Source organism: Montipora capricornis, chromosome 14 (assembly GCF_036669925.1).
Source record: "Montipora capricornis isolate CH-2021 chromosome 14, ASM3666992v2, whole genome shotgun sequence".
Lineage (NCBI taxonomy): Eukaryota > Metazoa > Cnidaria > Anthozoa > Scleractinia > Acroporidae > Montipora > Montipora capricornis.
In genome coordinates, this window is record NC_090896.1 from 10,892,925 (window position 1) to 10,920,793 (window position 27,869).

A 27,869-nucleotide genomic window follows, 5' to 3' on the forward strand; every position below is an offset into this window, starting at 1 on the left:
TTATCGTTTATGTCTAAGGGTGTAACAAAGAGAAATAAAAGACAAAATCGTTTCCTTTGCTTCGGATGTGCGTAAATTTCACATGTCAAAGATTGACCTTAATGGACAAGATGTCGACGATCTCGAGGTGGATGATGAACAAGGTGAGGCTGTGTCAGAAGCGGCATCTCAGGATGCGAAAATTGAATAGAATGCCGGTATTTTCCCGACAAGCGTTAGTCGTTGTTGCTGTGAAATTTGTGATGTGACTGAAGGTGCAATGATTGTGCTATCAAACAAGTTTGTTATTCATTGGAGGCCAGGGTCGAGCAAAGACAGCTTTCTCCTTCTTACCATCGCGAGGAGCTTTTGGAAAAAGTAAATGAGTACAGGAGAAAAGGGATAGTGTTTTGACTCCGTTCCGGCTTCTTAATGAAGATTTTAAACAGAATGTGAGTTACAAACTAGAAAAAAAGCAAAAAGATGATAGTAATACATAATTGAAGGAAGTTAGTCTCAGGTAAAGGAAAAGAATACAGATAAAACGGAGCCGGTAAAAAGAGGTGGAAGACTGAAGCATTAACAACAAAATCGAGTGTAGACAAGGAGTTGAGGGAACACATCAATTTGAGCAAAGAGAGAAGGTGATACTTGTTGATGACTCAATGACTAAATTTGTTTACCCGAATAAGTTGTCAAGAGAATATGAAGTAAAATCGTATTCCTTTCCTGGCGCTACATTTCCTGCTTTTTTCAAATCATAAATATATTTTGGAGAAGGTGCTGGCAAATATGTTTCTTTCCTTTTTTTTTTTTTTTTCTGTTACAAATACCCTGGTTCAAACGATTGAGTGAATGAGTCAATCCTTCCGAAATTGTGTAGCCCCTGGCCCAGAGGCCCACTTGTACATGTAATTTGACGATGAAACTAGAATTTCGTTGAACAGCATCCCTCGTGCTTGGGCCCTTTCCAGTATGAAAAAAAAATCTGCAATCTTGTGGATCTCCAATATTTGCGTTACCCTGCATGATCTGTGGAGCACCAGGGGTGTTTTGTATGAAAATAAACTGATAAAGCACTTTTGTCTCCAACAAAAAGTGTGCCGAAAATGGGGATGTTTCGTTGCAAATATGTCGCCCCCGTAAGGCCATTGAGGTTTTTTTAGGTTTGTTTAGAATTTTCGCGTGTGTGTTCTCAAATAACTCTCCCGGATCCACTTTCCCTTCAGAAACAAATACAAATTCTTGAGATCCATTTGCTTGTCCCGATTTTGCTCTTCCATTGTTTTTGTATCTATTAACCTAGGACAGCATTTCTCTCCCCTTCACACAACAGTGTAAGAGGTGTGACGGGGGTCCTTGGTCCAAAGCATGACATGCCTGAGGCATGTCATGTTTCCGGTCACCAGGCAAGAAAGTTGTGAAAATAGGGGTTAATGTGGGTTTAAAAAGGAGCAAAATGAAAAAGTGGTCTAGAACTCCCACCGGGTAAGAAAGCTGTTAAAATAAGGGTTAATTTGGGCTAAAAAGGGCAAAATGGGAAAAAGTGGTCCAGACGCTAAGGAAAACTTGGAAAAAGGCGAAAGTGGTACTTTGCACCACTATCCCATACAACTGTGCAAACATGGAGAATTTCAAAGTCAATGTGGTTCCAGGGGACACGTCAATAACAAGCACAGTTGGTTCTTTTATTTCGACGAAAAACTTTTCGCCTCAAAGCAATTTGCTACAGGTTATTTCGAATTGTCTACAAAATTGTCTGGTTCAAGTACAGATGGCGATGTGTCATCCCCACGCTCAAAAGAAGGCGCCAGGTTAATGCTTTAACCATCTAGCAAATTTTGCGAACAATTTACGACTTGGCTGACTGGATATGGCGGTTGTTGTAAGACTGATGGTGCTGCTCAGAAGATTGTCAATGGGTATTTTAAGTTTCTCAAGTTTTTCTGCAAAGAAGAGGAGGGATTAATTCAAAGTAGTGGATTTTAGCCTGTGCTCCTAGAGCCTGCTGTTTAAGTTTGTTTACTCTTTGCAAGAGAAGTGTAATCTTGGACATGGTGTGCGTCTGGGTTACATAGACGTCATGTCTGAGTTGATTTACTTGAGAAATGTCAACGGTGCGTCGGACGAGGTTTTTGAAAATTGTCTGGTACCGAGTTGTACCTGACAAAAACGCCCAAGACATTGGCGAAGATGATGCGATGGCGATGGACCCAAGATCTCGATATCTAAACGTTAGAGGCCAGGGGTCACAGGAAAACAATGGAAAAGCTTTTGGAAGTGGTGACTTTTCACTTACCTTACCATGAAAAAAACCGTAAAAACACGCAAAAATGACCCCGTTCAAGTAAATACCTAGGATGTAACGTTTGCTACAACATTTTCGGCCACGTACGCGTTCATCAAGGTGCAAGGATTGCGTCCCTTGACTTATCAGTATCACACAGTTGACATGTTGAAAGCAGCCAAGGAGAACGGTGGTTTTACATATCAGAAATCATTTAAGATTGCTCGAAATTACGGATTCGACTCCAATGCTGACAGAAACAAGCATGGACGAAATGATACTTGAAATAAATCATATATTGCACTGCGGATATGAAATCAAGTAATTTAAGCTATGATATTCGCAGATATGAACGCAATTTTAGCAATTGTGTGGCTTTACTTGATTTCATATCCGCAGTGCAGTAGATGATTCATTTGATATATCATTTCGTTCATTGATTCATTCATCACGGGAACATTAAAAGCCACAAATGACCAGCTTCCAACGTCTGTGGCTTCATAGCTCAATTAGTTAGAGCGTCGCACCGGTATTACGTAGTCACAGGTTCAAACCCCTTTGAAGTACCAAATTTTTCAGGATTCTCTACGCAATTGCTAAAATTGCGTTCAAAACTGCGAGAATCATAGCTTTACTTGAGACACAAGCAAGCCAATACTCCATGGTTGCGTTAATTACGTGCAGCCTTTGCTCTAACCTCAGTGAGACTTTGTCGTTGTTACAAAAAAAAAAAAAACGGAATCCGGGACAACACAGCAACGTAGGCAACGAGATGATGAAGCTGACTTTGAACGCAATTGGGACGCAAATTGCACTATCAAAAGCAGAAAGAAGAGGGGGTGGAGTTGCAAGGGTGCCTTGAAAAATTACAGGAGACCAAGGGCAGAGTGGTGGATAAGGAAGTGGGAGCAGTATTTTTCAGCTCAAGTTCCGTTGCTAGTCTTGAACAAGCCACTGAATGTGCAGAGTCAAAAAGAGTCCGCGGCCCAAAAACAGTACCTCGCACTCAAGTCGCCCACTAATTCCGTTGAGGTTTACAGCTGACGAAGATAAACAATTTTCTAAGGAAAGGCATTGATAAGCACAGATTTGGACAATGGACTGCTATTTTGAGAAATACAGATTTGCGCTCTCAGTATGGCTAAAGTATATCTCAAAGGAAAACCCGACGGCATTGCTTTGGAGAACGTTATAGCAAGCGCAGCTGATTAGTTGAACTAGGGAACACATTAACAATTTTCTTAGTGCATGATGAGAGTGGGGGCTTGAACCAAGCAACTTCGGACAGCAAGATGAGCACCCGTACTATTTGGAAACTGCGGCACCACTTAATGAAAGAAGGACTCCTCGTTTAGAGGGGTTGTCTTCAAATACCTTAGTAAATTGAAAGCAAGAAGCCTCAATACTAGAAAGCCTCAATGCTAGAAAGGCGTTTCAAAAAACTCTTCAAATCGTCATATGGAAACGAAATTTACATTCAGTGAAAGGTTACCAGAAGAGCCGTCATCAAATAATTAAAATGCAATATCGCCTAGAACACTTTGCTAATGACAATGTGAATCTAAACTACAAATAGATGACACAACAGCTGCCCCCGTTGTTAAGTATTGTTGTACGCGGAATTCAATGTGTCCAGGGCCAAGTTAGAGCAATGGTGGGTTGCACATGGCGTTGGCAGTCAAAACAGAACCAGAAAGGAAACGCAAGATCATTTTTCCTTCAAAGCGGCCACCGTTTTTTTTTTTTTTTTGGAAATGTAGCATACTGCAAAGTGAAGTTTGCTAGTGTTGGATAAAGTAATGAATAACCACTGATGTTGCGTGGTTAATGTCAATGCTTTATTTAGCAGTCCTTAATCTGAATTAAGTAATCGCATATGTAGGATTAAATGACCAAATGAATGGTAAGAAACTGAACAGGAATTTTTACAATCTGACTGCTTCATGAAGGAACTGAAACGGTGTATTGTTACTGATAAATACATCACGTGATTTTTTTTCTCTTTTTTGCAGAAAACTCTTCTGTTAGCAAAACTATAATTCGGAAATGTTGAGAGTACTTACAATCCCCAACAATGCAGCTACCTAAGGCTACCTTTAACATGATTTTACATGTTTATTAGTTTCAGTATTTTGCTATAATTTATTCGAAAGTTTACTAGCACTTTGAAAGAACTAAAAATGACAGTCTCAAAAACCAGAAAAAATGTGACATCAACTTGAAGCCTTTTTCTTTAATCCACTGTCGTGTTTAAGATCTTTCTAAACAATAACCTCAATGTTCATCAACTGACAAATTGTTGCCGAAATGAAATCGTCCGTTTGCGAGTCTTAATCAAACAAAAGGATCTTCCTTGTTGTGAGACAAAGGCAGACAAAAGCTTAAGCGAGGACAACAGCAACGCAAACGAAAACTTCATCCCAAAATAAAATTATTCCATTTTGTTCGCATTGAAAAATTCGGGCCAACTATAATTTATTACTTCGATCCCTCACACAAAAAAATGAAGCTCAAACGACTTAAGAGGCACCACACCAACAACCATTATTATGTTTGTTATTTTGCTGGAAAATTGCTTTCACACTCAAAAATTCACCTCGTGAATTCTTTTTGAGATGTTTACCGATAACAGAATGTTTATGTTTTTGCCCTATACAAATCACATGTAAATTTCTACACAACACTGTTGATGAATCAGTGGAGGCTTTAATTCCGTTTGTCTTAGTTCGTCAATGATCTTTCTGCTCATAAAGATTGGCTTCAACTTCCAAGCTCGCAAATTTGCGTGCGAGTGGCATCTGCAAATTTCTGATCCTTCCCTTCTTTCTGTACTTTCTTTCCAATACATCAATTGCAGCCAATCTCCTACACTTAATTCAGAAGTGCAAATATTTACTTGCATCTTTAGACATGAATGGTTGAGCACTCATGCTTCTCACACGATTTATTTAGAAATTAGTTGGAAATATGCGACTAAAACTGAAAAAAACGCTTGGTGTATAATAGTAGAAAGCGAGAGGTGACACCTTTGCGACCAGATGATAAATAACGTGAAAAATGAGAGTAACCCATTTACCTAAGAGAAAAATATAAACAACAACAGCAACAAGAAAACCATGATAACAATCATATTCAGGTACGTTAATTGATTCCCGCGCGTTAGAGGAAAATAAGGATACTGTACTGTGGATACAATAGATATGATACGTTAAAGAAATGTGTATTTTTCATGTTGTGAAGGAGAATGGAGGGAAATACGATAAGGAAGGTACATCCCGAACAGTTCAAAAGAATGAAAAAACTCGATGATCTGTAAGTATCTTCAACTATTATGATTTACCTGTACCCAAACTGTTTAAATCCATGATGCTATTTATTGAGAGAAAAAACGCCAACAGGTCACTCTATCATTGACAGCTTGCAGAATTTCCTTGCTATTAAGGTACAAACAAGGTGAGGACAAAACTTGCATCAACTCTGCAGTCGGCAGTACCTTGCACATTCGCACAGCCACATACTATGCAGCAGCAGTAGGCGTGCACAGCTGCTTTTGCCTTGGCTTGCCTTGTCAGTGCGGCTTTTCCGTCGTACCTCGTACGATCCTAAGATTTTGTGTAAGGAGTCTTTACAGTCCTATCCGTGCCCTCTGTAGGATTGTGAATGACCACCCTGGAGTGCTTAAGGCAAGGTTTAAAAAGACCTGAGAAATTTGCTTAGTTGAGAAAACACAATGGCTCAATAACTAAGGAAAGTAAAAGTTTAAAGGTAATCAGCCATTCAGAACAAGTAGTGCTAAACTTCTTCATGTTCCCATATTCCCATTGTTCGATCTTTACCAAGTGTACAGTCAATACATATATCTTATTCCACGATTTAGTGAGTAGTATCGTGTGATATCTTTACGAGTTTCGCTGTACTTTTGGCGAGCCTGTAGTGCGAGTCAAAATACAAGAGACGAGTAAAAATATCCCACGAAACTACACACTAAATCTTCCAATAAGAAATGTAGCATTCAGCTCAGTCGGGAAAAAAGGAGAAACGTAAAGCTCAACTTGTAACTTGCTTCCTCGCCTGACGAACTATCTTACGTGGCTATTCAGCGAGTGACCGTCCAGGTTTCGCGCGCTTATATTAGGATGCTGTTGCTTGTTCAAAAACGAAAACTTGTCAAACCTGTCAATCGAATCGTCATGAAGCAAAGCGTCGTGCATTTTATTTCAAACACTTGCATTACTGTAAGGAAAACAGGGATGGAATATCGGAAAATTGTTTATTATAAGGTGTACAGAGATATTAACAACGATTCAGTTTCCAAGTAAACTTTCAGTCGAGAAAAACTGACTTTGATGAAGCAATGACATAAAAAGTTGTCAAGTAACTCGGGAGGAATTTCTTCAATAGACAGCCCTTGCTTTTTTCACGGACTCGCACCACTGCTTCAATAAATTGAGGTCAGTTTTTCTCGTTTGGTCGTATTTACATTTGTCGAGTAGGTTATCGTTTGTCTCTAGGAACTCGTCTTCGCCAAAAATCTCAAAACTTGGCAAGCATTCATTGTTTTCTTCGGGGAAACATAGCATTTTCAGCCATTTCTACCGCTTTCGTAAGACTAATACGTTTGTGAAAAACCAGTCAAACTGGTCTTCTGGACTACAAATATCGTCAGGTATTTGTGCTCGTTTTGGGTGTTATTTGTACACTGCCGACTGCAGTTGAATAATGATATTAGTTATCATTGGTAATTTAATGTTGATAAACCTGTCGTATCCGCAATATGCAAACGTCATACATGAAAAATTAAACCTCACAGCACCAAAGTGTAACCCTTTTCTTCTGCATTTCCATTATTATTTTCGTAAGGTTCCTCTCGAAAAACCAAATTGAAGAACTACCCGAGGGAGTTTTTTATGGTTTGAAAAGTCTTCTGACCTTGTAAGTAGTAAATGAAATTATATAAACACACTCATTCAGGAAAGCCGTAATTTCATCCTTAACAACGGCAGCCCTTTCTCTGTTGAATTTTGCTGGCACTTGCCATTTCAATAGTTCTATTTATATTTTCAACAAAACGTAACATCGATATTTCCCAATGAAATTAACTACTTTAGGCTGGTTTTTACTATCGACGGAGTTGGAATCGGAGTCTTAACAACGCTACGACTCAGTGATACTAGAAAATCTAACTTGAAATGTTTGCAGAAATATACCATTTGGTGGTCTCCTTTTTGTAAGCTTCTTTTTCCCTCAGTCCATAATGAATCCATAATGTATTTTTTGTGTCTGCTGGACTGTAATAAAACGATTTTTGTTTGGTTAGGGAATTGCCTGAATTTGAAGACAGTGGCAAAGCATAAACATAAGAACTTTAACTCTTAGAACCCAAGTCATGTTTCCCTAGTGTAGCCCTCTCGGTGAATCAGTTATGGTAGGTCCTTCTGTCAGATTTGAAGTTGCGTCATTGGAGAGGGTGGTGGAGTAGGTCTATAGGTACTTATTTTGCGAAATGGTGTTTTCTGCTCTTTTCTGGTTGTTGTTATTTTGATCTCTTTAGAAGCAGTTAGAGAAGTTTTCTTCAACTCAAATAAATTACTGTAGTTTTAAGGCAAGTTGGTTGAAATTCTCTGGTATTTTTTTGTCCTTTTTCCGGGGAGGGGGGTAAGGAAGGGACTAGGGGGTTGATGGATTATTTCAAAGAAACGATAAGCTCACTAGGGAAAAGAGAAACTTACAAGATCTACAGAATTATTAAGCTAATTATCACATCAAATAGCTTCGATACGGTGTATTTGATTTATTTTATAGCACACGGATGGGACCTTTCTGATGTATGTATTCCCATCGCCAGGAAACTGCACCTTGCTCTGAATTTACATAGGCTTCCAACGCCATGGCATGATTGCGATATCTTGGGCCTCTTTTATCAGATAAGCTGTAAAAAAAACAGCGGAACCATCATCGGCTGAGGTGATTATTGGCCACTCTCCTGGTCGAATATATCCTGATAAAACCATCAAGGCTGTCCACAAAGCCAGTTGCGCTTTAACAGGCAGTTTCTGTCTGCCTTGGAAAATTGTGCAAGGCAACGGTTGCTTTGCATTGCCTCAACTTTTTCTTGAATTGCTCTGCAAAAGATTCCCCTTCTCGCCAGGAGAATGCCAGAACAGTTCTCAATTACTGTCCTTTCTCGACATAAACGATAGTTGAATATAATTTGGTCTTCTGTAATAGTCTTCCCTGGATTAGGAAGCATCAGCCAGGGTTTAAGTGAGTTCGTCACCAACCAGGTAATAAAGGAGGAAACGTAAGGTCCTGGAAGCTGTTGTGGCTCGAGTAATGACCTGCAACCATCCTCAAAGGCTTTTCCCATTTCAGATTTATTAAGCACACTGCTGCCTTTCGTACTACCGTATTGGCTAATATCAACAAAGCTAAAGATGTGAGCTGCAACATAGTTAATAGATGTAGGCTGGTTATGAAACTCGACAAGTTTCTTTGTTTCATGTTTTTGTTCGCTTTTTTGGCCTTGACCCTGCACAAAACCAGACAAAAAAACGCTTTTTTCGGCAGGATAACCAATCAAAAGCTTCTACTAATTTATTCGAAATTAACCAAAAACAAAAGATTGTGCAGGGTCAAGGTCGGTTCAACATCTAATTGCGACTGTATTGTTCCTGCTTTTGAAATTCACAGGGTTTCATAACCAGTCCCTAGATTAACTATGGTTGCAACACACAGCCAGTAGAACACTACTAAACCCTCCCGTGTAATTGTAATACAAAGAGCCACTGTTTTGGGGACATTGAATTGCTGTGTGCTTCCCGTCAATTGCTCCAACACAGTACGGCGGATGCCAAATGCATTCAAAGCCCTTTGAAATGTTATCCAGTCACTGATGGGTTTAGGTGAGCTTATGTACTTATCCCTCAATGCCAGCCAAATGGCATAGATTGTCTCTTTGAAAATGTTGCTCAGCTAATTCTATATGACAAGCTTAGGCTTTGCTGGTCATCACAACTGGCCAAATATCTAAGCATTAATATTACTCTTTTGGCAGCACTGCTAGCTTCTCCCATCCTTGTGTCTGTTTTTGCACTGAATTCGTTGTCCAAACAAACTCAGTAAAATGCTCAAGGGGTTTTGGCGTGATGAGTATGTATCAAATCAGGTCTAAGGCTCAATCCGTTTTTACCTAGGTTAAACTCGTGATCCTCATTTTACCTAGGTTAAATATGCACTCTACCTAGTTTCAAGCAGCTATAAAGCCCCCCTCCTCCCCTCCCCCAAAGTATTGAAAAGTATACTTATACAACACAACATTGTCTAACACTCTTGATGCACACGCTTCCGTAATCACCAAGACCATCAAATCATGGCCACTTGTTCCTTGGTACAGTGTGGAGATTGAAGAAGCGAGAAGAGAGAGACGGAAAGCAGAAAGGAAATGGCACCGTACCCGATGTGACTCTGATTTGTTAATTTTCACCTGAAGAAGAGCTGTGCTACCAAACGTATGAACAAATCACGTTGCGAGTTTTACAAAAGCTTTATTTGCGAAAATAGTTCCGATCAGAGAAAGCTGTTTGCTGCTACGAAGACACTGCTAAATCCCACCCATGAGGTGCCATATCCGCCATTAAAAGACAAACTAACGTTTGCAAATGAGATGGGTAGCTACTTTATAAAGACGATTGACAGCATCCAGCAACAGCTGTTCACGCCCATTCAGCATGCATAACGTACCGTTTTTTACAGCTGTCTGAAAATGATGTGCGGAAGTTGATTGAAAGCTCTGCGAAAAAGTCCTGCAAACTTGATCCAATGCCAACGCCGTTAGTTGTCAACTGCATTTACCCAATTCTCCCTGTTATCACCAAGATCCTTAATTTATCCTTGTCTACTGGCTATTTTTCTGACAAATGGGCAATGTGTTATCGTTAACCCTCTACTTAAGAAACCTGGTCTGGACTTCACATTTAAAAAAAATAGATCGACCCGTCAGTAATCTACAGTAACAAGAGAAAATGAGGAGACAGAGAGGTAGGCTCAAGGCGTTGGCCGGGATATGTTATGTCCACGAAAGTTATTTTTAGACGAGCGGAAGTCTGTCTTCCGAGACGTCCGCATGCAGTGTTGCCTCTCTCTCAGGTTCTTAGTGAAAAGAGAAAATGATGGCGCACGTGGAAGGCTGATGAATATATATTTTCTTTCAAACATCGGACCGAGGTTGGCCTGCATGCGGACGTCTCGGAAGACTTCCGCTCGTCTAAAAATAACTTTCGTGGACATGACATATCCCAAGGGCTGGACCGGGAGCCTCCTTCTCTGTCCCCTCATTTTCTCTTGACAGTAAGTATAAAAACTTATGGAAAAGGGCTTTATACGAACAAGTCCACCTTCACATGGAAACGAACAATATTCATCTTCTACTCCAGTCTGCGTACAGAATACAGCACAGTACAGAAACCGCACATGAGCTCACAGCATGTTGCTCTACTAGTTAAGTTGTATTTGAGCGCAGCCTTTGACACTGTTAATCACACGATTTTGCTTCAAATAGAAGTCAAAGGATTGCAGTTCAGGGAACGTTTTCTCGAATTTTGATCTGGATTGTGGGGTTCTCAAGGTTCCTGCTTTGATCCATTGCTCTACGTCATCTAAGCATCAAAGTTGTTCAACATCATTGAACGACATCTTCCTGACGCGCACTGCTACGCTGACGAATATCAGTTATTTCTAAGTTTCAAACCAGCTGATGGATTTTCATCTCAGACTGATGCCATTCAAGCGATGGAAATTTGTATGGAGGACATACGGCACTGGATGGTTAGCGATCGTCTATTACTGAATGATAAAAAGACGGAATTTCTGCTAATTGGCACTCGTCAACAGCTGAGCAAAGTCGAGCCACTCCCTTTAACAGATAGGACCCGGGAATTGCGTAAGAAATCTTGGTGCTTGGTTTGATTCGATGCTCTCTATTGGAATGAATATCAACAAAGTATGCAGTTCTGGATTCATTATCTGCATAACCTCAGAAGGATTAGAAAATACCTGTCACAAGACTGTCTAGTAACTCTTGTCCAAGCGTCTGTCACAAGTCGGCTAGACTATTGAAATAGTCTCATGTATGGCCGCCGCAGTGTCAAATCTCAGAATTACAGAGTACAGAACGCTGGTGCTCGCAGTGCTCTTGACCTTAGTAAATTCTGCCATACAACTCCTGCATTGCCACAGCTTCACTGGCTGCCTGTCGTAAAGCGAATGCAATTCAAGATCCTACTTCTCTGTTACTTTCAAGGGTATTCACGGACTCTCTCCTCCCTACACCAGTGAACTTATAACCGTCAAACCCAAATCTACCTACGGTCTCCGTTCAAACAACAGTACTCTTCTGCTACCGCCTACACTTGGTGCTCGCCCCTTCGCTGCTGCTGCCCCTGCGCTTTGCAACAAACTGCCTGCTGACATTAGAAATGTTTCTTCCTTAAATTGTTTTAAGAAATCAATTAAGACCTTTCTTTTTAACGATGGAATCACTTTAAATTTAACTTTTACTTTATCTCCATTCAATATTGTATTTAATTTATATGAAATTTTTGTAAAGCGCTTTTGATCACCTCTGGAAAGAGCGATATGAAAGGTTTAATTTAGTATTATTTTTCTCTTCCCTCAACCTCTGTCTTACGCATCTCAACATATCTTCTTTGTTCCTGTCATCTTATCGGTTTCTGGATATAGATATAGAAACCGATAAGATCGTACGAAACGCGCAGAAAATGTGTTAAGCTGCGTAAGACAGAGCTTGAGAGAAGGTAAAAGTGTTTTCAGTTCTTTTTTCTTTTTTTTTTTTTTGGGGGGGGGGGGGGTAGGGTAGGGTGGGTGGTTCAACCTAGTTAAAATGAAGGGTCACGAATTTAACCTACGTGAAAACGGATTCAACTTGAGACCTGATTTGACCGACAACATCTCATGTACCTAAATGGCGGGAAATTTGCATTTGTAATCTCTCCGAAAAACACAAATAAAGATGACAAATTGAAACTATGACCGTGACTGCGAGGCATAAAAATTGCGATATTATGAATAAATTGAATGAAACTGATAAAAAGTAAAACTTCGGTCACCTAGTCGAAGTTCTTTGACGAAGTTAGTATACTCGGTATCCCTAGATGTCTTGAATCCAAAATTGCTTTCTTTTTCAAACTAAGGTACTCTTATTCTTATTTTCTTTAACACCAAAAATCGTACTTTTGCAGGACTGGAAACAGGCATTTTGATTGGTAATCTTCTTCGGCTTCCACTTACGACTCTAACAATCTAGTGGTCATATCTGCTACACACATTCATACATACACATACACACATACATAATTAATTGACCACTCCACATACGGGCTATTCAGACCCAATGAACAAAGTCACGACAGAACATTCAACAACGACTTTTAGGAATCCCAACTGGCCAGAGGCAAGCTAGTTGGCTATTTACAAGTGCAGCTGAGAAGTTGAACCAGGGATTACCAGTGGTCATAACGTGTCTTGAACCCGGGATCCCCAGATCTCAAGACAAGCACCCAAACCACTGGGCCACACTGCCTCTTCTTACTCCATGCTTCGGATTCCGTTGGTTTCATTTTCACTAGATCGTATTGCTCTGCGCTTCTGATTGTGACTCTGACTCCATCCCTGGTGAAAACCAGCCTTTAGTAAGTGGCAGAATCCTCGTTGCGGTAACAAACATTGTTATGCACAAAATGAAAATGAATGTACTTTCGAGATAAATTATGAAATGAAAAGCTATCGTCATCAAGTGAGTTATGGAAGTGCCTTTAAGCATGCTAATGAAGCTTTGAACATAATTCAAAGTGACAGATACAGAGAGATGATAGAATTAACCCATAAGTTGAAGCGGAGAAGCTATCATTTATATTTTAGTTCATACAAAGTGTTTGTGTATCTGATCGGCTGAGATACTCCTAATTATTCTAGTCCTGAACAGGTTTTTAAGTGTGAAAATGAAATCGAACTTACATGTTGATCGAGTAATATTCTCACAATCGTACTTTTTTCAGGGATGTATCAGAGAATGAGATCCGTAGTGTATCGAAAGAAACCTTCAAAGATGCTACATCTCTAAAGTTCCTGTAAGTAAAGAAGTCACAGTAGGTCAATTAAATAAGCAATTACAGAACGTTTGGGATTGTATCTCTTTTGCTAACATAATGTAATGCCAATTCGTCCACAGATTAGTTTTTGTTCTGAAATAGGTAAACAAGCAATATTTTTTTAATGGCATGAAAAGAAAAAGCTTGTAGGATTCTATATAAATAAACTAATTTCATTAGTATACAATGAGAAAAGCAATTGGATGAGTGGTAAGACTATTGCCAAGCAATATACATGGAAAAATTACTCCATTCTAACTGACTAAGAGAAATGCAGTGTCCAGGTAACACAGTGCAGAAAAGGGGTAATTCAGTGCAAAAAGTGATAAAACCAAGCATTCTGAATGGTCAGTGAACAAGCAAAGTCAGAGATAGCAAATCAAATGTGAGCCCTGGATGGCGCAATTTATTGCCCAACGATTGCATGATTCGCGTGCGTTGCTTCTGCTTCTCGAACTATTTTATGTGTATTATTTATGAGAAATCAAATATTTTTCTCGTGCAATTTGGACTAAATAGGCACTTGCAATTTTTTTTTCAAAGACTGCAAATTGCAATCGCCCTACGAGCTCATGCAATTTTTTTTCGTCTTTAAAAAAATAATCGTGCTTATTTTTTTCCAGGTTGCATTCCAGACCATGTGATTACCTGTACAAATAGTTGTGAGAAAAAAAATGTTAGACTAGCAAAGCAGGTTCTTCCCTCCCAGTCAGGCCAAATGTCCTCAAGAGCTAAAAGAAGATATTAAATAAGTTGAACATCCTCTTGAAAAAAGAAAGGCAAAATAACTGATATCTCGAAATTCCATTGTACTCTTTTTCATTGAAATGTTCGATGCAAAACTCCAAATGCAAAGGTATTCGGGAAATAATTAAGTACTGTGAATCAATGTGCAAAAATTCTCTTTTTGCCGATTGTTCATAGACCCTTACAGGTTTCACTAACAACCCTGATATTTAAAATGCCCTTGCTCTTAATAAAAGCAATCATTTTTCCTGTACGTTGGCTTGGCCTAAGGAGTCTGCGACGACATTGCAATTTTCATTTTCCCCTCTCATGGATTGGCATGAGCCTTTTGGAATCTTTTTTTGTCGTAGTTTTTTTCAGCTTATCCCAGAGGCTGTATTTTATAGGCCAAGTCCAATAAGAAAAATGGCAGACTCCTTAAAGTTATTTTCAAGCAAAGATAACAGCAGGCAGAGGATTTTAGTTTTGAATTCGGTCGTCATCTTCTGTTCGCTCTGCTTTTTTCATAAATACAATGCTGGACACGTCAAAGCTGTGTTTGGTCCTCGCTGCAATTTTCCTGAGTCCTCCTCCTAAATGAGTTAGCCTGACGCTAGTGAGGGTAGTGTGCATTATCCTTCAAAATCATGAAAAAAGCAAACGTGGAAAAGTTTCAAGAAGAAAAAAAAATTGAAATTTATGTTTACGATATCATTTTACCTGTCTTGATAGCGCTCTGATCTCACATCGTTACCCTGGTAATGATAGAACAGAGTGTCTCAAGAGGATGCGTGGTTATGAACAATGTATTTCAACATGGCCGCTATTTCAGTTTTAAAAATGACGGAGAAATTACTCATCCGAATCAAAAGGAAAATTTAAATGAGAAATGTAGAGTAAGGTGCGTTAGTGGTTGTGACAAAATTTAAGTCTTTTGTCCCTTAAATTGCTAGATATATAGATATCTGGAGATGACCATCACTGAGATTAATTTAACATGCGTCTTTCTTCACTCTTTTCAGGTACATGCATTTCAACTTGATGTATGATCTCCCAGAAGGATTTTTTGCAGGGATGCAACACATAATAAGGGTGTAAGATAGCTGAAATCACTGTCACATAGTTTCTCTTGTTTCATTATCTTGTTTCTGGGTTTAGGATTTTCTTAGCTACTGTAATTACAAAGAGTCAGTACAAATCTACAATGAACTTGTAATTCTATATCCCATCAATTTTTTATTCACTCAGTCACTCAGTCACTCTTCCTTTCCTTCTTTTATTTTCTTGTTCCTTGATTAAACAGTTTCAAGTTTAGCTATTGATTCTCTTCTTTAATTACGTTTACTTTTAATATTTTCCTTGGGTAACTTTGTGGGTTATATTTACGGCAATGCGACGTTGCTAGTAATAAACAATTGCTCGGTGAATTTAATTTGAGATAAGTTGAAGTCTTATCATGGTTACGCTGGCCGTTCAACCAATTTAGCAAATACAATGTTATTACTACATTCTTATAAGGAAGGTGGCTAAGTAAGGAGAAAATAATGGAACCGTGGTATCACGCATCTATACCAGGTCCTTGGTAGGTGATGCTAGTTACGTAAATAGTACGTTATACAAAATGTATTTTGCAATAATCAGGGACAACAATTGTAGGAGTCAACAGGTCTTGTTCATAAGGAAGACAAAACCATTGGATACTATTTTAAAAATATATATTATTTTAAATAGTAGTGTGTGGTGGTTATCTAATACTACGAGGTCTAGTATTCTTTAAGTTGTTTTTTTCTTTTTTTGCCAAAACAAACAAACAAGGAGACAAATCAACATCTTTCTATATATCATAAGATAGCTATGGCTGTTGACGAAAAGGGAAAAGTCTAGCGTATCTTGAATCGTCACTTGGTTTCTCTATATCCCTAAATGAAGCAAAGCAATCTTCGGGGCAAACTATCTTTTCAATGAAAGACATAATCCCTCAATTTACATATAATCTCTTTGCTTACAGAACTGTGGATTCAAATGTAATGTGTTGTCACGTGGAAAAGCAAGACACTGGTTGCGAGTTTGTGTACGACGACAACTTTGCCAACTGTGATAGTATGTTCCTGCACCCTGGCCCCAGAAGGAGCATTTGGGTCCTTGGAATCCTATCTCTGCTTGGTGCAATATTCGTTTTTGTTTGGCGGATATGCTACAAAGAAAAAAATGTGGCACAGTCAATCATCCTGATGCACGTGGCAGCTGCAGATGGACTTATGGCTGTTTACCTGATTACAGTCGGGGTGGTAGATGCGGTGTGGTCTGGTGTCTATTTTCTGCATGATTACCAATGGCGTACTGGGTTTCCCTGCCAAATACTAGGGGGTATTTCTGTGCTGTCTAGTGAAGTATCTTTAATGGCTTTGTCTCTTCTGTCCCTTGACAGACTAAAACACATTGTGTTCCCAAAGCGATTTAAAGTCCTTACACAAAGGAAGGCCCATGCGCTTTGCTTTATCATTTGGGTGATTGGGTTCTTTATCGCTTTCCTTCCAACTTTTGGTATCCGCTATTTTCATAACCCAGATGCGGGCATTTACTATTATGGGAAATCAGTGATGTGTCTACCCATTCAGCTCACGCCTGATTTTTTGTCTGGATGGGAATACTCGGCTGCCATATTTGTTGGTCTGAACCTGGTGTTTGTCCTCTTTATAATCATTGCATACATCTTGATATTCTATACGACTTGGTCGTCAAAATGGCGCCTAACCTACCAAGGAACCAGAAGAGAGAGAGAAATGAGGTCCACTTCTGTCAATACTAACAGGAACACGTCTATGATATCGAGGATTGTGTGCATTGTGATGACAGATGTTCTCTGTTGGGCACCGATTATGGCCATTGGAATGAGATCAGCGATAGATCAACAGTTCACCCCTCGTGGTGACATAGCTGTTTGGATCGCGGTTTTTGTCCTGCCAATCAACTCAGCGATAAATCCCGTTTTGTACACACTTTCAACCCCACAGGTAAAGAGATTCCTGTTTGTTATCACTGGGCTTAGCTTTTAATGAATTAGTTGAGGTTTAATGAGTTGTGGGAAAGAAGTGAAAGCAGAGGCTGACTTCATAAAAAGATAGTCATAAAGTGGAGTGGTTTACTGATTCTCGCCACTTGTCCTTTTGCCATTATGTAGGAGTTACAATGACCAACGTTCATCTGGGATATCATTTTACATCTGTTACCGGTTGAAATTAAATTCAGGTCCGTTTAAATCAAACTACGTGAATTTAATAAACCTAGGTTATTTATCAACTGTTTAAAAAGGGATTTTCTTTTTGGGGTGTGGTTGACAAAAAGAGGGCACGGTTTTTTTTCGGGGGGTTAAAAACAAAACAAAAAACAAAAGAAAAAAATCGCCTTCCTAACACATTTGCAAATGGACCTAATTGACCTTAGAAACGTACCATGTACAAGTTCATGTTATCGCAAAAACAGTTGGATTCTCAACATGATAGATCATTTCACAAAATATTAAGCAGAAGAAGAAGAACCTAAACGAGCTTGTTATTCAGTTACCAATTCAACAAAGGAGATAAGGACACCTCAACATGGAAAAGCAAGAAATACACAAAGAAAATACAACAACAACAAAATGACAATAGCAAACCCAATGCCATTTCATTCCAAGTCAACAACTTTGTCAAAATAAAAATTAAGTGGACAAAAGTCCATTACAACCAAACACACTTCTTAGTAAAGTAATTGAAAAAGAACATGGATTTATGAAAGTTGTAACCAAATTTGGAATTATTAACACTTGAATTAAATGCACACCATGCAGACTACAAATTACTGAAGGCATGAATGTGTTATTAGACACAACTAAAACAATAAGTTTTACTGAAGCATGCAAAAAGGCACTTGACCAGTGACACATGTATTAGAGGTGCAAAAACAAGGAAGTGACTTCTAGTTGTTCAACTACAGTCAACTAAATGCATGCAATGACTGTTTAATGAAGGTTACACTGAATTACATTTGTAAAAGTAACTGTACGTCATCATTCAATAATCTTCCTTCTAAAACGTCAATTGTCTTTTTCCTTCCAAAAACCAGAAAAATAAATATAAAAGATGAAGGTAATTCTTATTAAACAAGGTTTGTTTTTTTTGCTGCTCTAAGATAAAAAAAAAAAAAAGGAGAATTAGTTATCATGCACAGTATGCCTAACCCCAACAACCAGAGGCGTTTTCACAGACTAACTCATGAAAAACGTACGCCAACTACATCTCCTTACTGATTGACTTACCAATATACACGTACTTGCTAATAATTGATGAACATTTTGCTGCTATTTCCTACTTTCGATTTCAACCTAGTTTAAAATTAAATTTACCTAGGTTGAAATCATTTCAACCTGGATCTCAAATTTACCTGTAACACATCCATATTTCCTAATTTTGCAAAACATCTTGATGGTTTTACCTCACCTAACCCCTTTTCCCCTTATTGCTAAAAGTGAAAGTAAATCAAATTAACATCCCTTCCTTAGGCAAAAAAGATTTTGGGAGAAAACATTTGTAAAGTCTGGAACTACGTTCGAGGAGTTTCCACCTGCTCTGACAATACCCAAGGTAAGAATTGTGACACTTAATTTGAAGCCCAATTGTCTTCAAGGGAAAAAGGAGAGAGAAAGAAATAAGAATACTAGCAAGGATTGAATTGTAAAAAATTGTTAATTGGAAATGGATGATACTAAGGCTTGGATGGAGCAGTTGATTCTTAACGTAGGGGCATGGGAAGTTACCAAAAAAGTTAAACTTAAGAAACATTTTTAAAATGTGTGCAACTAAACTCGTGGAGGTAAATGTTCAAGGAATTTTAATAACAGTAAAAATAATAATTGAACTTATAGAGTGCTTATATCATAACGTCATAACACTACAAAGTTCAAAGTTGAGAATACGAATTATGTAAAATTACAAGAAATAATTTACAATTTAACAAATGTATTCAATGGAGCACACGTTATTTATCAGTAAGAGATATAAATCTATCAATTCAATGTTAAAAATAGGTAATAAATCAGTATCCCCCATATGAACAATTTTATAGTAGATATTTAGTGATGTAAATTAGTCATTCTCTTATTTAGTATATATTTTGAGATGTTAATATAAGTGATAAGCTCTTTTATTTTTTCTTGTCTTTTCTTTTTTTTTTTTTTAATTTAAACGGTCTTTTATATATTTTATATGGGTTTAAACGGCGTAATTTATATCTTTTACTAATCAACATTAGTGTAATTTTCCTTGTATTGCTACTTTGGTCACCAAACGCATCCTGCAATCTATGTTATAGTTTATTAGGTATCTTTGCTTTTCATTGAGCATAGCTTGCTGGGTCAATGGAAAAGAGAAATTGTGTGTTTAGTGAACTGTCTTGTTTGTTTCCCCCATTTAAATTAGAACTCATAAACCATTCAAAACAAATTGTTTATATACGTGATCCTCGCACTTAACTTTAGTGGCTTCATTGCTCATTTGCTAGAGCGTTGTACTGGCATCGCAGAAGTCATGGGTTCGAATCCCATTAAAGCCATCTAAATATTTAAAGTGTCTGTTAGAGACATTTACTGCAATTGTCCAGCTGAGTGCGATGATCTCTTCTCCTTTCTTCTATAGTCCCCCACTTTAAATATACTTTTATTCCATTGTGGAGTTGGTGCGTTTTCTTTCTGAAGCGACCAGAGAGGCCATTGGCCCTGTGCTTGGAGTTTTTTTTAAGGGTCAAAAGAAACGATTTTGCTGGAAGATTATCTACGCATGCCAAAGACACAATTCCGAAAGTGCTGTCAAAACTAGAAAGGACCTCAGGCAGGCCAAGTGCCATTTGTGTTGTGGACGTCGTGAGTTGTCTGATTGTTCAGACAATGGGTCCCGCTGCTGCTGCTTTGATAGCAGCTATCGTGCGAATGAGTGTAAAAGGAGGAGTTGTATGTGGTCTTGATGATTGGATGCACTGCTAGTCACACACGTCTCTTCAGCAAGCAGAGAAGACAATTCGGATAAAGTGCAATGTGCGAACAACCCTGTCTCCAGAACCCCACGTGAGAGCTGTGCATGTAGCCCACCAAAATATATGGGAACTAGGATGATACTTACCATAGCACTTGTGAAGATCAGAGCTGGGGACCACATTGCTTACCACCACACACACGCTTTGCTTGATTCGAGAAGCACAAAAACCACCTTTGATTTAACAGGTAACTCTGAAGGGGGAGATTGAAAAGCTCCTCTCGTTCACTGCTGTTAACAATAGTGAGAGTATGGTTGCAGGTGTTGTGACACTAGAAGTGATTGGTGTTAACGCTGCGGTAACAAAAGATGGTGTTATCCAGGGACCAAAGGTATATGTGCTGTGCAACCTACCCTCACTGAAATATTGCATATGCATTGCCTAACCTAGTTATATCAGTGGTTGGCCTGATCGGATCAGATCCGCAAATGGACGAACTCGGTTTTTCCATACTGATTGACCATTATGTTCCAGAGGCTTATTGCCCGCTAGAGATGGATCATCTGCATTATGCCACAAGGACACCTAGTGGCCCCTGCAGGTCAATGACCCTGTTGAACAGACTGCCTTCCACAACTTTGTTTGAGCCGATGAGCAATTGGACAGGCAGGTAGAGCAGTTCTGGACACCGGAAAGTCTCAATTTAAATTTATAAGTCTGGAAATATGCTCTCCCTTCCTATTTATCTGAACAGATCGAAAGAGTCCAGAAACGAGCTTTTGCTATTATTATCTTTCTCAAACAAACCTACAGCAAGGCACGTGAACTTGCCGACTGCCCAAGGTTGGACTTACGCCGCAATGATCTTTGTATTAGAACTTGACAGGAAGGGCCCTCTCACAAAGCACCTGACAATGACAGGGGTGAGTGCGCAATGACATACGATGAGAAATGCTACCCACAGAACCCTATATAAGTGTAGAAGGTCGTGGGTTCAATTCCCACCCTGGTCAGAGTTTTTCTCTCTCCTTGTGTGGGCCCATTTCCATCAGTAGGGCTAACGCTCACATGGTTCATATGGGGTAGATACTCAGCACTTCACATTACACTCTCATCATTTAAGTCTCTGACACGAGAGTAGTTGAACTTTGGGAGTGGGCAATTGAGATCACGGATGGTCAATATTTGCTGTGGCACAGAAGGGTCTCAAATCTATGTGCAAATGCTTTCTTAGGGATCCTGATATACATGTCAACTACAAAGCTAGAATTCAAGAAATGCTGGATTGAGATTATGCGTAGAATGTGCCGGAAATCAAAATTAACTTATCGAAGGAACTGGTACCTTCTCCATCACAACGTTTTGAATATAAACAAGCTGGGGAGGACGTGTATTGTGTTTGACTGTAGTGCGGAGTTTGCTAGCACTTCCCCCAACACGAAAGACTTTCAAGGCCCCAAGTTGACGAGCAAACGTGTGGAAGTTCCATTACGTTTTCGTGAAGGTCCGATCGTTCTAATGGGGGATGTTCAAGGAATCAAAGGATCACCAGACTATTCGGTTTCTTTGGTAGAAAGATGGCAACCAAACTGAGAAGGTAGAAGTCCATAGGATGACTGTTTACCTGTTTTGCAGTATCTGGGGACCATGTTGTGCTAGTTTTGCCCAACTCCATATGGCAAAGGGTTAAAGAGAGAACTTCCTGGTAGAGGTGATTGTCTAACCTCTGTAGATATTGTTGAGAAAGCTACGGATATTGTGCATGATTTATGTCGTCTGCAGGAGACTTTTGGTTAACGACGTGGATAAGTAATAACCGTGAAGTGTTGGAGACTGCACTTGAAAGTGAGAGGGGTGAAAAATCTTGATCTTGACCTTGGTTCCCTGTCTGTTGAGAGACTCCCAGGCACCTTCCTGATGCCTTACTCACAGCCTATGCTCTCCTACCCTTTTGCCTGGTGAATCTCAAAGGGAAGATATAGTCTGCTCCTGTTGAGGAAATCCAGACTAGCCGCAATCCGGTAAATGATGATCCAAGCAGTAATTTCAGCGAGAATGGACCAAACGCTGACAAGTGAGGTTACCTGGGACCTCCAGAATTCAGTGTTTTGCTCAGTTTTTTCTAAATAGCGAAATGTGTTCAGCATTCGTAATCACACCGCTGAGAAGTTTCATCGGTGACCAGATTTAAGAAACAAAAGGGATGAGGGCTCACGGCAACTTCTCTTTGGCGGCTGCCAGATAAGTCACTGTATATTATGGAAACTAGGTGTCTGTTGGTATCTGTCGATTGCTTACGTTTGTCAGCTGATGATTACATTTGTTAGGGTAATCCCGATCTTAAAATATCACCCACTGACCTTAAAATACTATTTTCCTTTGCTACAGGCAAGTCACTAACAATTTTTTATTTATTTAATGGTGTTTTCTATGATCAGATTGATGTGGTTGCAATGGATTCCGCTCTTGCCCCAATCCTTGATAATCTTTTCATATGACATCATGAAAAAGCCTGGATAGAAAATTACCTGTCTTCATCTGTATTGTCTTGTAGACGTTATGTAGATGACAAATGCTGCCTATTTGACAATGAAAACGATGCCTTATTGTTTTTTGATTATATCAACTCTAGACACCCCAATTTACGTTTCACAATTGAAAGAGAGGTTGGAAATAAATGTACACTTTCGATGTTTTGATTGACAACAATTGCTCTGCTCCAGTTACCTCTGTTTACCGCAGAAAGACCTTTACGGGTCTGTTTACCAATTTTTTAAGCTTTGCCCCTTCATCATACAAATTGGGATTACTCTCCAGGTAGCGCGCTGGTCACCTGAAGTCTCTTCTAATCGTTTCTGATACAAGCACTTTTTAGTTTGTTTAATTTCATTATTAGTTTCTTTGTTTTCTATAAGCTTCCCAATTGTTCAGAGAACCAGTTTTTGAAGCTTTCCTTTTCAACCAATTACGTTTAAACATGGCTTGCTTTTCACTCAAATTAAGACAAGGTACGTGTTTATCAAGTACACTAAAAAAACTTTTTTCATTGCCGACCAAGCTGCATTAACGTTAGAGAAATTACAATAGACGGCCAGTTCGCGACTTTGAAATCGCATCAGAATTTGCTCTCATTGAAATGCCTAGAATTTCTTGCCTTAATAAATCTCGGCTCTTCCCTTGGGATACCAATCTTTCTGACCGCATCTATAAGGTCATGATTACTCCTTGACAGGGATAGACAAAAACATTTCTATTTTGGTGGTCGATACCATGTGACGAAAGAAAAGGCGTTGATCTTGGTTTTTTTAATTTCAAGAGCCATCATTTCAAGATTTGTATCCTCAAGATCAAACACTCGCCGAAATATTATTGAGTCACGTAAATAAAGACAGACTCCACCACCAAACTATCTCTTTCTACCTCTACGTATGAGTGTATAGCCTGATAGGTTAAGCAGCCCATCAGAGTCAGCCTCATCGAGTGGATGGATGGACGGCTGGAGGGATGGATGGATGGATGGATGGATAGATAGATTTGTTTATTTTCGCTTATTGCATATTCTGAATTACAAGTGGGGTCAGTATTACATGATACTTGCGACTGGACTAATTACACAAATATATTAACAACACATAAAGACATTCAATAACTCGTCACAATGTTACGAAAAAACTGTTTCCCATGTTGGGAATTACATGCCGAATTACGCGAGAAGCGCTCAAAACTTGATCAACCAGAAAAAATGTTCTTATAGAGCAAAAGCTATTGAATATTGCTGAAACCTGAGTCTCCTTGTTTGTCCGGGCTAAAATCTTTCAGTAAAGTGAATTCAAATTGCTCAATCTCGCAAAGAACTGTAAGCAAATTGGACCGCTATATTATCACGTCAGCCTCAGCGTCTGACTTTAAATGCAGTTTCACGTCATTTATATATAAATATTTCAACTTCTACTTTCCAACTTTTTTTTCTTCTTAAAATAAGTTTTCCGTGTACCTATTACGAGTATATAACACCATTAAAAAAGGGGGGTCAACGTGCTCGGTCAGGAGAAAATAGCCATTCCTTGACAGATTGAGCTGTCATGAATGAAAATCCGCCATTTTATGAATGTGCGCGCGCTAATGTTCGCACCAATGACGCAAGAAATTGTGCGCAGTAGGGTTACGCAGTGCAAAACCAGAATCACCTTAAAGGGGAAATGTGTCAAGCCAGCCAGAAAAATAATAAAACTAGCATGTTTTTTTTCCAACAATTCCCTAATATTGGAATTTTTTAGAAAGTAACACAAAAAAATCTTGCACTTATATTGACATTAGGTTGTTGTTGTTGTTGTTTTTTCGACTTTTAAGGTAACATAGTTGTTCATTGTGAAAGATTGTGTGCCACAGGATCTCCGCTCGCACCTAGTTTGTAAATTTACTTGTGTTGGATGTAATGTCACTTGCATTGACAAAACTGTTCGTTATATCTCCACTCGCGTACGTTAGCATTTTGTTTCGGACAGGTCATCTCATGAGTACAAACATCTCGCAACATCAAAAACTTGTCGAGACTCTGTTCAACTGAATGTTTCAAAGTCTTAGACTCGGCCAACTTGCGTTCTAAAACTAAAATAAAGGAAGCTTTGCATATCAAATGGCACAACGTACTCTTAAACAACAGCAACAACTTCTCTTTCAGTTTAGTCTCCTTGGTTATTCACTTTTAAATTACAACGATCCTTTTTAACGCCTTAGTCGCGATAAGAACTAACTATCTTAGCCATTTCATTTACTTTGTTTTTGTAAGTATGCGAAGAATGTATCAATTTAACCTTTGTATTTTTCCACAAATAAGTCTAAATTCGAATTGCACAACTCATTCAAAAGTGGATGGCATGCGTTTGTCGAAACATGTCTTGCAAAAAATTAAATATGTTGTTATATTATATTGTCGTATTTATTTTCCTGTTATTTTTCTATTGACTACAGAGCAAGAGAGAGATAATGGCGTATTCTTGGAATCAGGTAAAAGTGATTATGAAAGCCACATGTTATTTTCGGCTTTCCCTTGAATTAAAAGAGAGAATCTTTAAACATCTTTATCCAGCCAAAGAGGAATGAAAGTTGGCTTAGGATTCTCTTATTATTTCGGCTCGGCATCGAAGCACCGAGCAACGCAACTGGAGGGTGCACATTGTAAATGAGGCTTAAGGTTCGCGCATGTATAACGCTGGTAGAATGATAGCCTTTATTTTTAATTATTTTGTTGGAATAATTCTTATGAGGAAACAAAGAATAGTACTCTATGCAATTGACGTCACGATTTAGTGCCCAAAGCATTATGGGATTAGCATGCGGACAACAAAAATGACATTTTTGCCATGTTTGTCCGAATTTCAATCCCGTAATGCTCTGTAGTAAGGCGTTAAGATCTATTTTGTCTCAATTGTGGAAAATGCTATTAAAGATATGACCAGACGAAAAACTGTTTCTGAGGCAAGCAATAAATGCCAGTACCTCTGTGAATAGAGATAAACTTGAATTCTATGTGAAGTACCCGTTTTTTCCCAAGTTGATAGTTTCCTTTTAGCATTAACATTCTTACTATTTGGTTTTTGAGCAAGTAACACACATAGACGTATTTTTTTGTATCCCTAACTTAGATGTGAAAGTGGAGAAAGAAGATGAACAACATGTAAGGAACGAACAAGCAGAAATCCACATTGAAAGAGAAGAAGTATCATATATTAAAGATGCAAGAGTAGACGCAAAGGAGAAACCGCCAGGTGGTGAAATGATTGCACTGGAAGCGAGGGCAGAAGAACCTAAAGCGGCGAAAACAGAACGTCCAGAAGTGGAAAAAACAAGAAAGTGTACGAGGACTAAGGTGTCATTCCACAGGGTGTGGGACTTGGCCGGAGGAGAAAACTCATCTCAAGAAAAACACCAACAAGCACACAGGGTGAGAGCTGCTCAAGGTGCTGATGGACCGAAAGCGTCAAAACTGGCAGTGATAGAAGAAGATGCAAGTGTCCTCAAATTGGAAGCTGAGGTAGCAAAGGGCATAACGACTAAAAATGAGGAACCAAAAGTTGTTGAATTAACTGAAGTAGACAACATAGTTGTGGCTGACAAACCGTGTATGCATACAGCTGCTGATATGACCAACGTGACAGGTATTGAAGAAAGAGATGCAGGGAAACTTAAGAAAGAAAGGCCAGTAGACAAGGATGCTATTGAGGTCCCTAATGCAAGTGGTGGTGAAGTGGCAGAGGATGGTATTCCTAAACTGGTGGATAAGGCAGATTTGATTAAAGGGGAACAAGACGTTACAAGAATGACATCGACAACAGATGGAGAAACCTCAAGTGCTCATCCGATTCATGCAGATATGGCTTCCCTTCGTGAGGCACTTAATACGCAGCAACAGGAAGATGTTGAGACGGTTGAAACGGCCAGTGTGGGAGAGGCTGAAAAAGTCAAAGTACCAAAAGCAGAGTGTAAAGAAAAGGTCCAAAGGGCGAGCACAGGATATGCTGGAGCCACCGATGCAAAGGAGGCGAAGATAAAGGGAAAAGACAAATGCTAAATTTCAAAAGGATTTAAATGCGTTGTAAGCAAAAGCACTAAACACGATAGAATGGAGAAATCTTAAAAAGTATCATACAACATGCATAGTAGTTAGAAAAGATAGAATTTCAGAGTTTGAAGCCAAGTCCTCGGTCCCATGCATGTCTGAACAATTATTTCTTGAAAACGGTATAGGACTAACTCGAAATAATCCAATGGGATTAAATTGTAGTGCGCTTAAGGTAGACCAAGCATTCTGCAAAAGAAAAGTTCAGAAAATATAAACAATTTTCATCCTCCCTGCATCGGTGTGTTTTTTTTTTCCAGAACAAAACTTCTGGTCTTCTTTGTCCTTTGAAATGCTCTTGTAGGACCACATTTTATGTTTTACACCGAGTGAAATGTGGAGATAATCATTAGCGCAGTGTTGGAAGGACCCAAGGTGCATCTTAATGAATTGCAACAGCTGAAAATATGGCCAGTAAGAGAGAAGTAAAAGTTTGCTTAGAACTGTACCCTCAACGGTGTGAAATCGAAACAAGAGACATAAAAAGTATTGGAAAGAGAATACCAGTAAGTCAGTTACGACTAGTGCAGCTTAGAAATCACTATGCTATCATTTTGATTTTGCTGTTTCATTAAAAGAGGATTGTGTAAAGGATGCTAAGATCAAAGGAAAGACAGAAGCTAATAAGGGCGCTGTAGACAAAAGCATCAAATATGGTCGCATGGAGAAATCGTAATAATTATCATAAGAAATCAACCCTATAAACTGGATTTTTAACTGTAGACTCGAACAAAAGACATAAGTTAAAGTTACAAACGCTTGCTGTACTAAATGGAAGAGCATACCGGTAAGTCAGTTATGACTCATGCACGTCAGAAATACCAATATTATGATTTTGCTTTTGCTTTTGCTTTTGCTTTTTGGTAAAAAAGGATTGTATAATCATTGCAAAAAGCCTTAGCTCGCTAAGAGAGTCAGGAGGCCTTTTATGGGCCCAAGCCATCCGTGACCAATTGCAAATTGAAATTATAATTCTTTGTAAACTTTGAAAAACCATACATATACAATATACAAATGGTTCATCTAAGGCAATGCTGTAAACCTTCTTACTACTGAGGAAATAAAATAATTAAAAAAGATAAGTGGT

At 38.9% G+C, this 27,869-nt stretch overlaps 2 protein-coding genes across 2 annotated transcripts in view; both read left to right on the top strand.

The window, feature by feature from the left end:
- Positions 1 to 15,255, top strand: part of LOC138031367 (leucine-rich repeat-containing protein 15-like) — a 56,394-nt gene extending 41,139 nt beyond the window's left edge. Inside the window, exons 17-19 of the mRNA XM_068879073.1 lie at positions 5,507 to 5,578; positions 13,339 to 13,410; positions 15,180 to 15,255. Coding sequence (XP_068735174.1) covers positions 5,507 to 5,578; positions 13,339 to 13,410; positions 15,180 to 15,255 — 220 coding nt within the window. The remainder of the gene's footprint in view (positions 1 to 5,506; positions 5,579 to 13,338; positions 13,411 to 15,179) is intronic.
- Positions 15,256 to 16,184: 929 nt separating this feature from the next.
- On the top strand, positions 16,185 to 27,828 carry LOC138033349 (thyrotropin receptor-like). The gene is made up of 4 exons (XM_068881094.1): positions 16,185 to 17,171; positions 18,698 to 18,779; positions 25,135 to 25,170; positions 25,809 to 27,828. The coding sequence occupies exons 1-4, from the start codon at positions 16,185 to 16,187 to the stop codon at positions 26,732 to 26,734; spliced, it is 2,031 nt and encodes a 676-aa protein (XP_068737195.1). The 3' UTR covers positions 26,735 to 27,828.
- The last annotated feature ends 41 nt before the right edge of the window (positions 27,829 to 27,869 follow it).

Coding starts and splice junctions, on each gene's coding strand:
- LOC138033349 (XM_068881094.1), top strand. CDS start 16,185: ATGTGTTGTCACGTGGAAAAGCAAGACACTGGTTGCGAGTTTGTGTAC. Junction 17,172..18,697: donor ACACACTTTCAACCCCACAG/GTAAAGAGATTC, acceptor TCCCTTCCTTAG/GCAAAAAAGATTTTGGGAGA. Junction 25,171..25,808: donor TGGCGTATTCTTGGAATCAG/GTAAAAGTGATT, acceptor TCCCTAACTTAG/ATGTGAAAGTGGAGAAAGAA.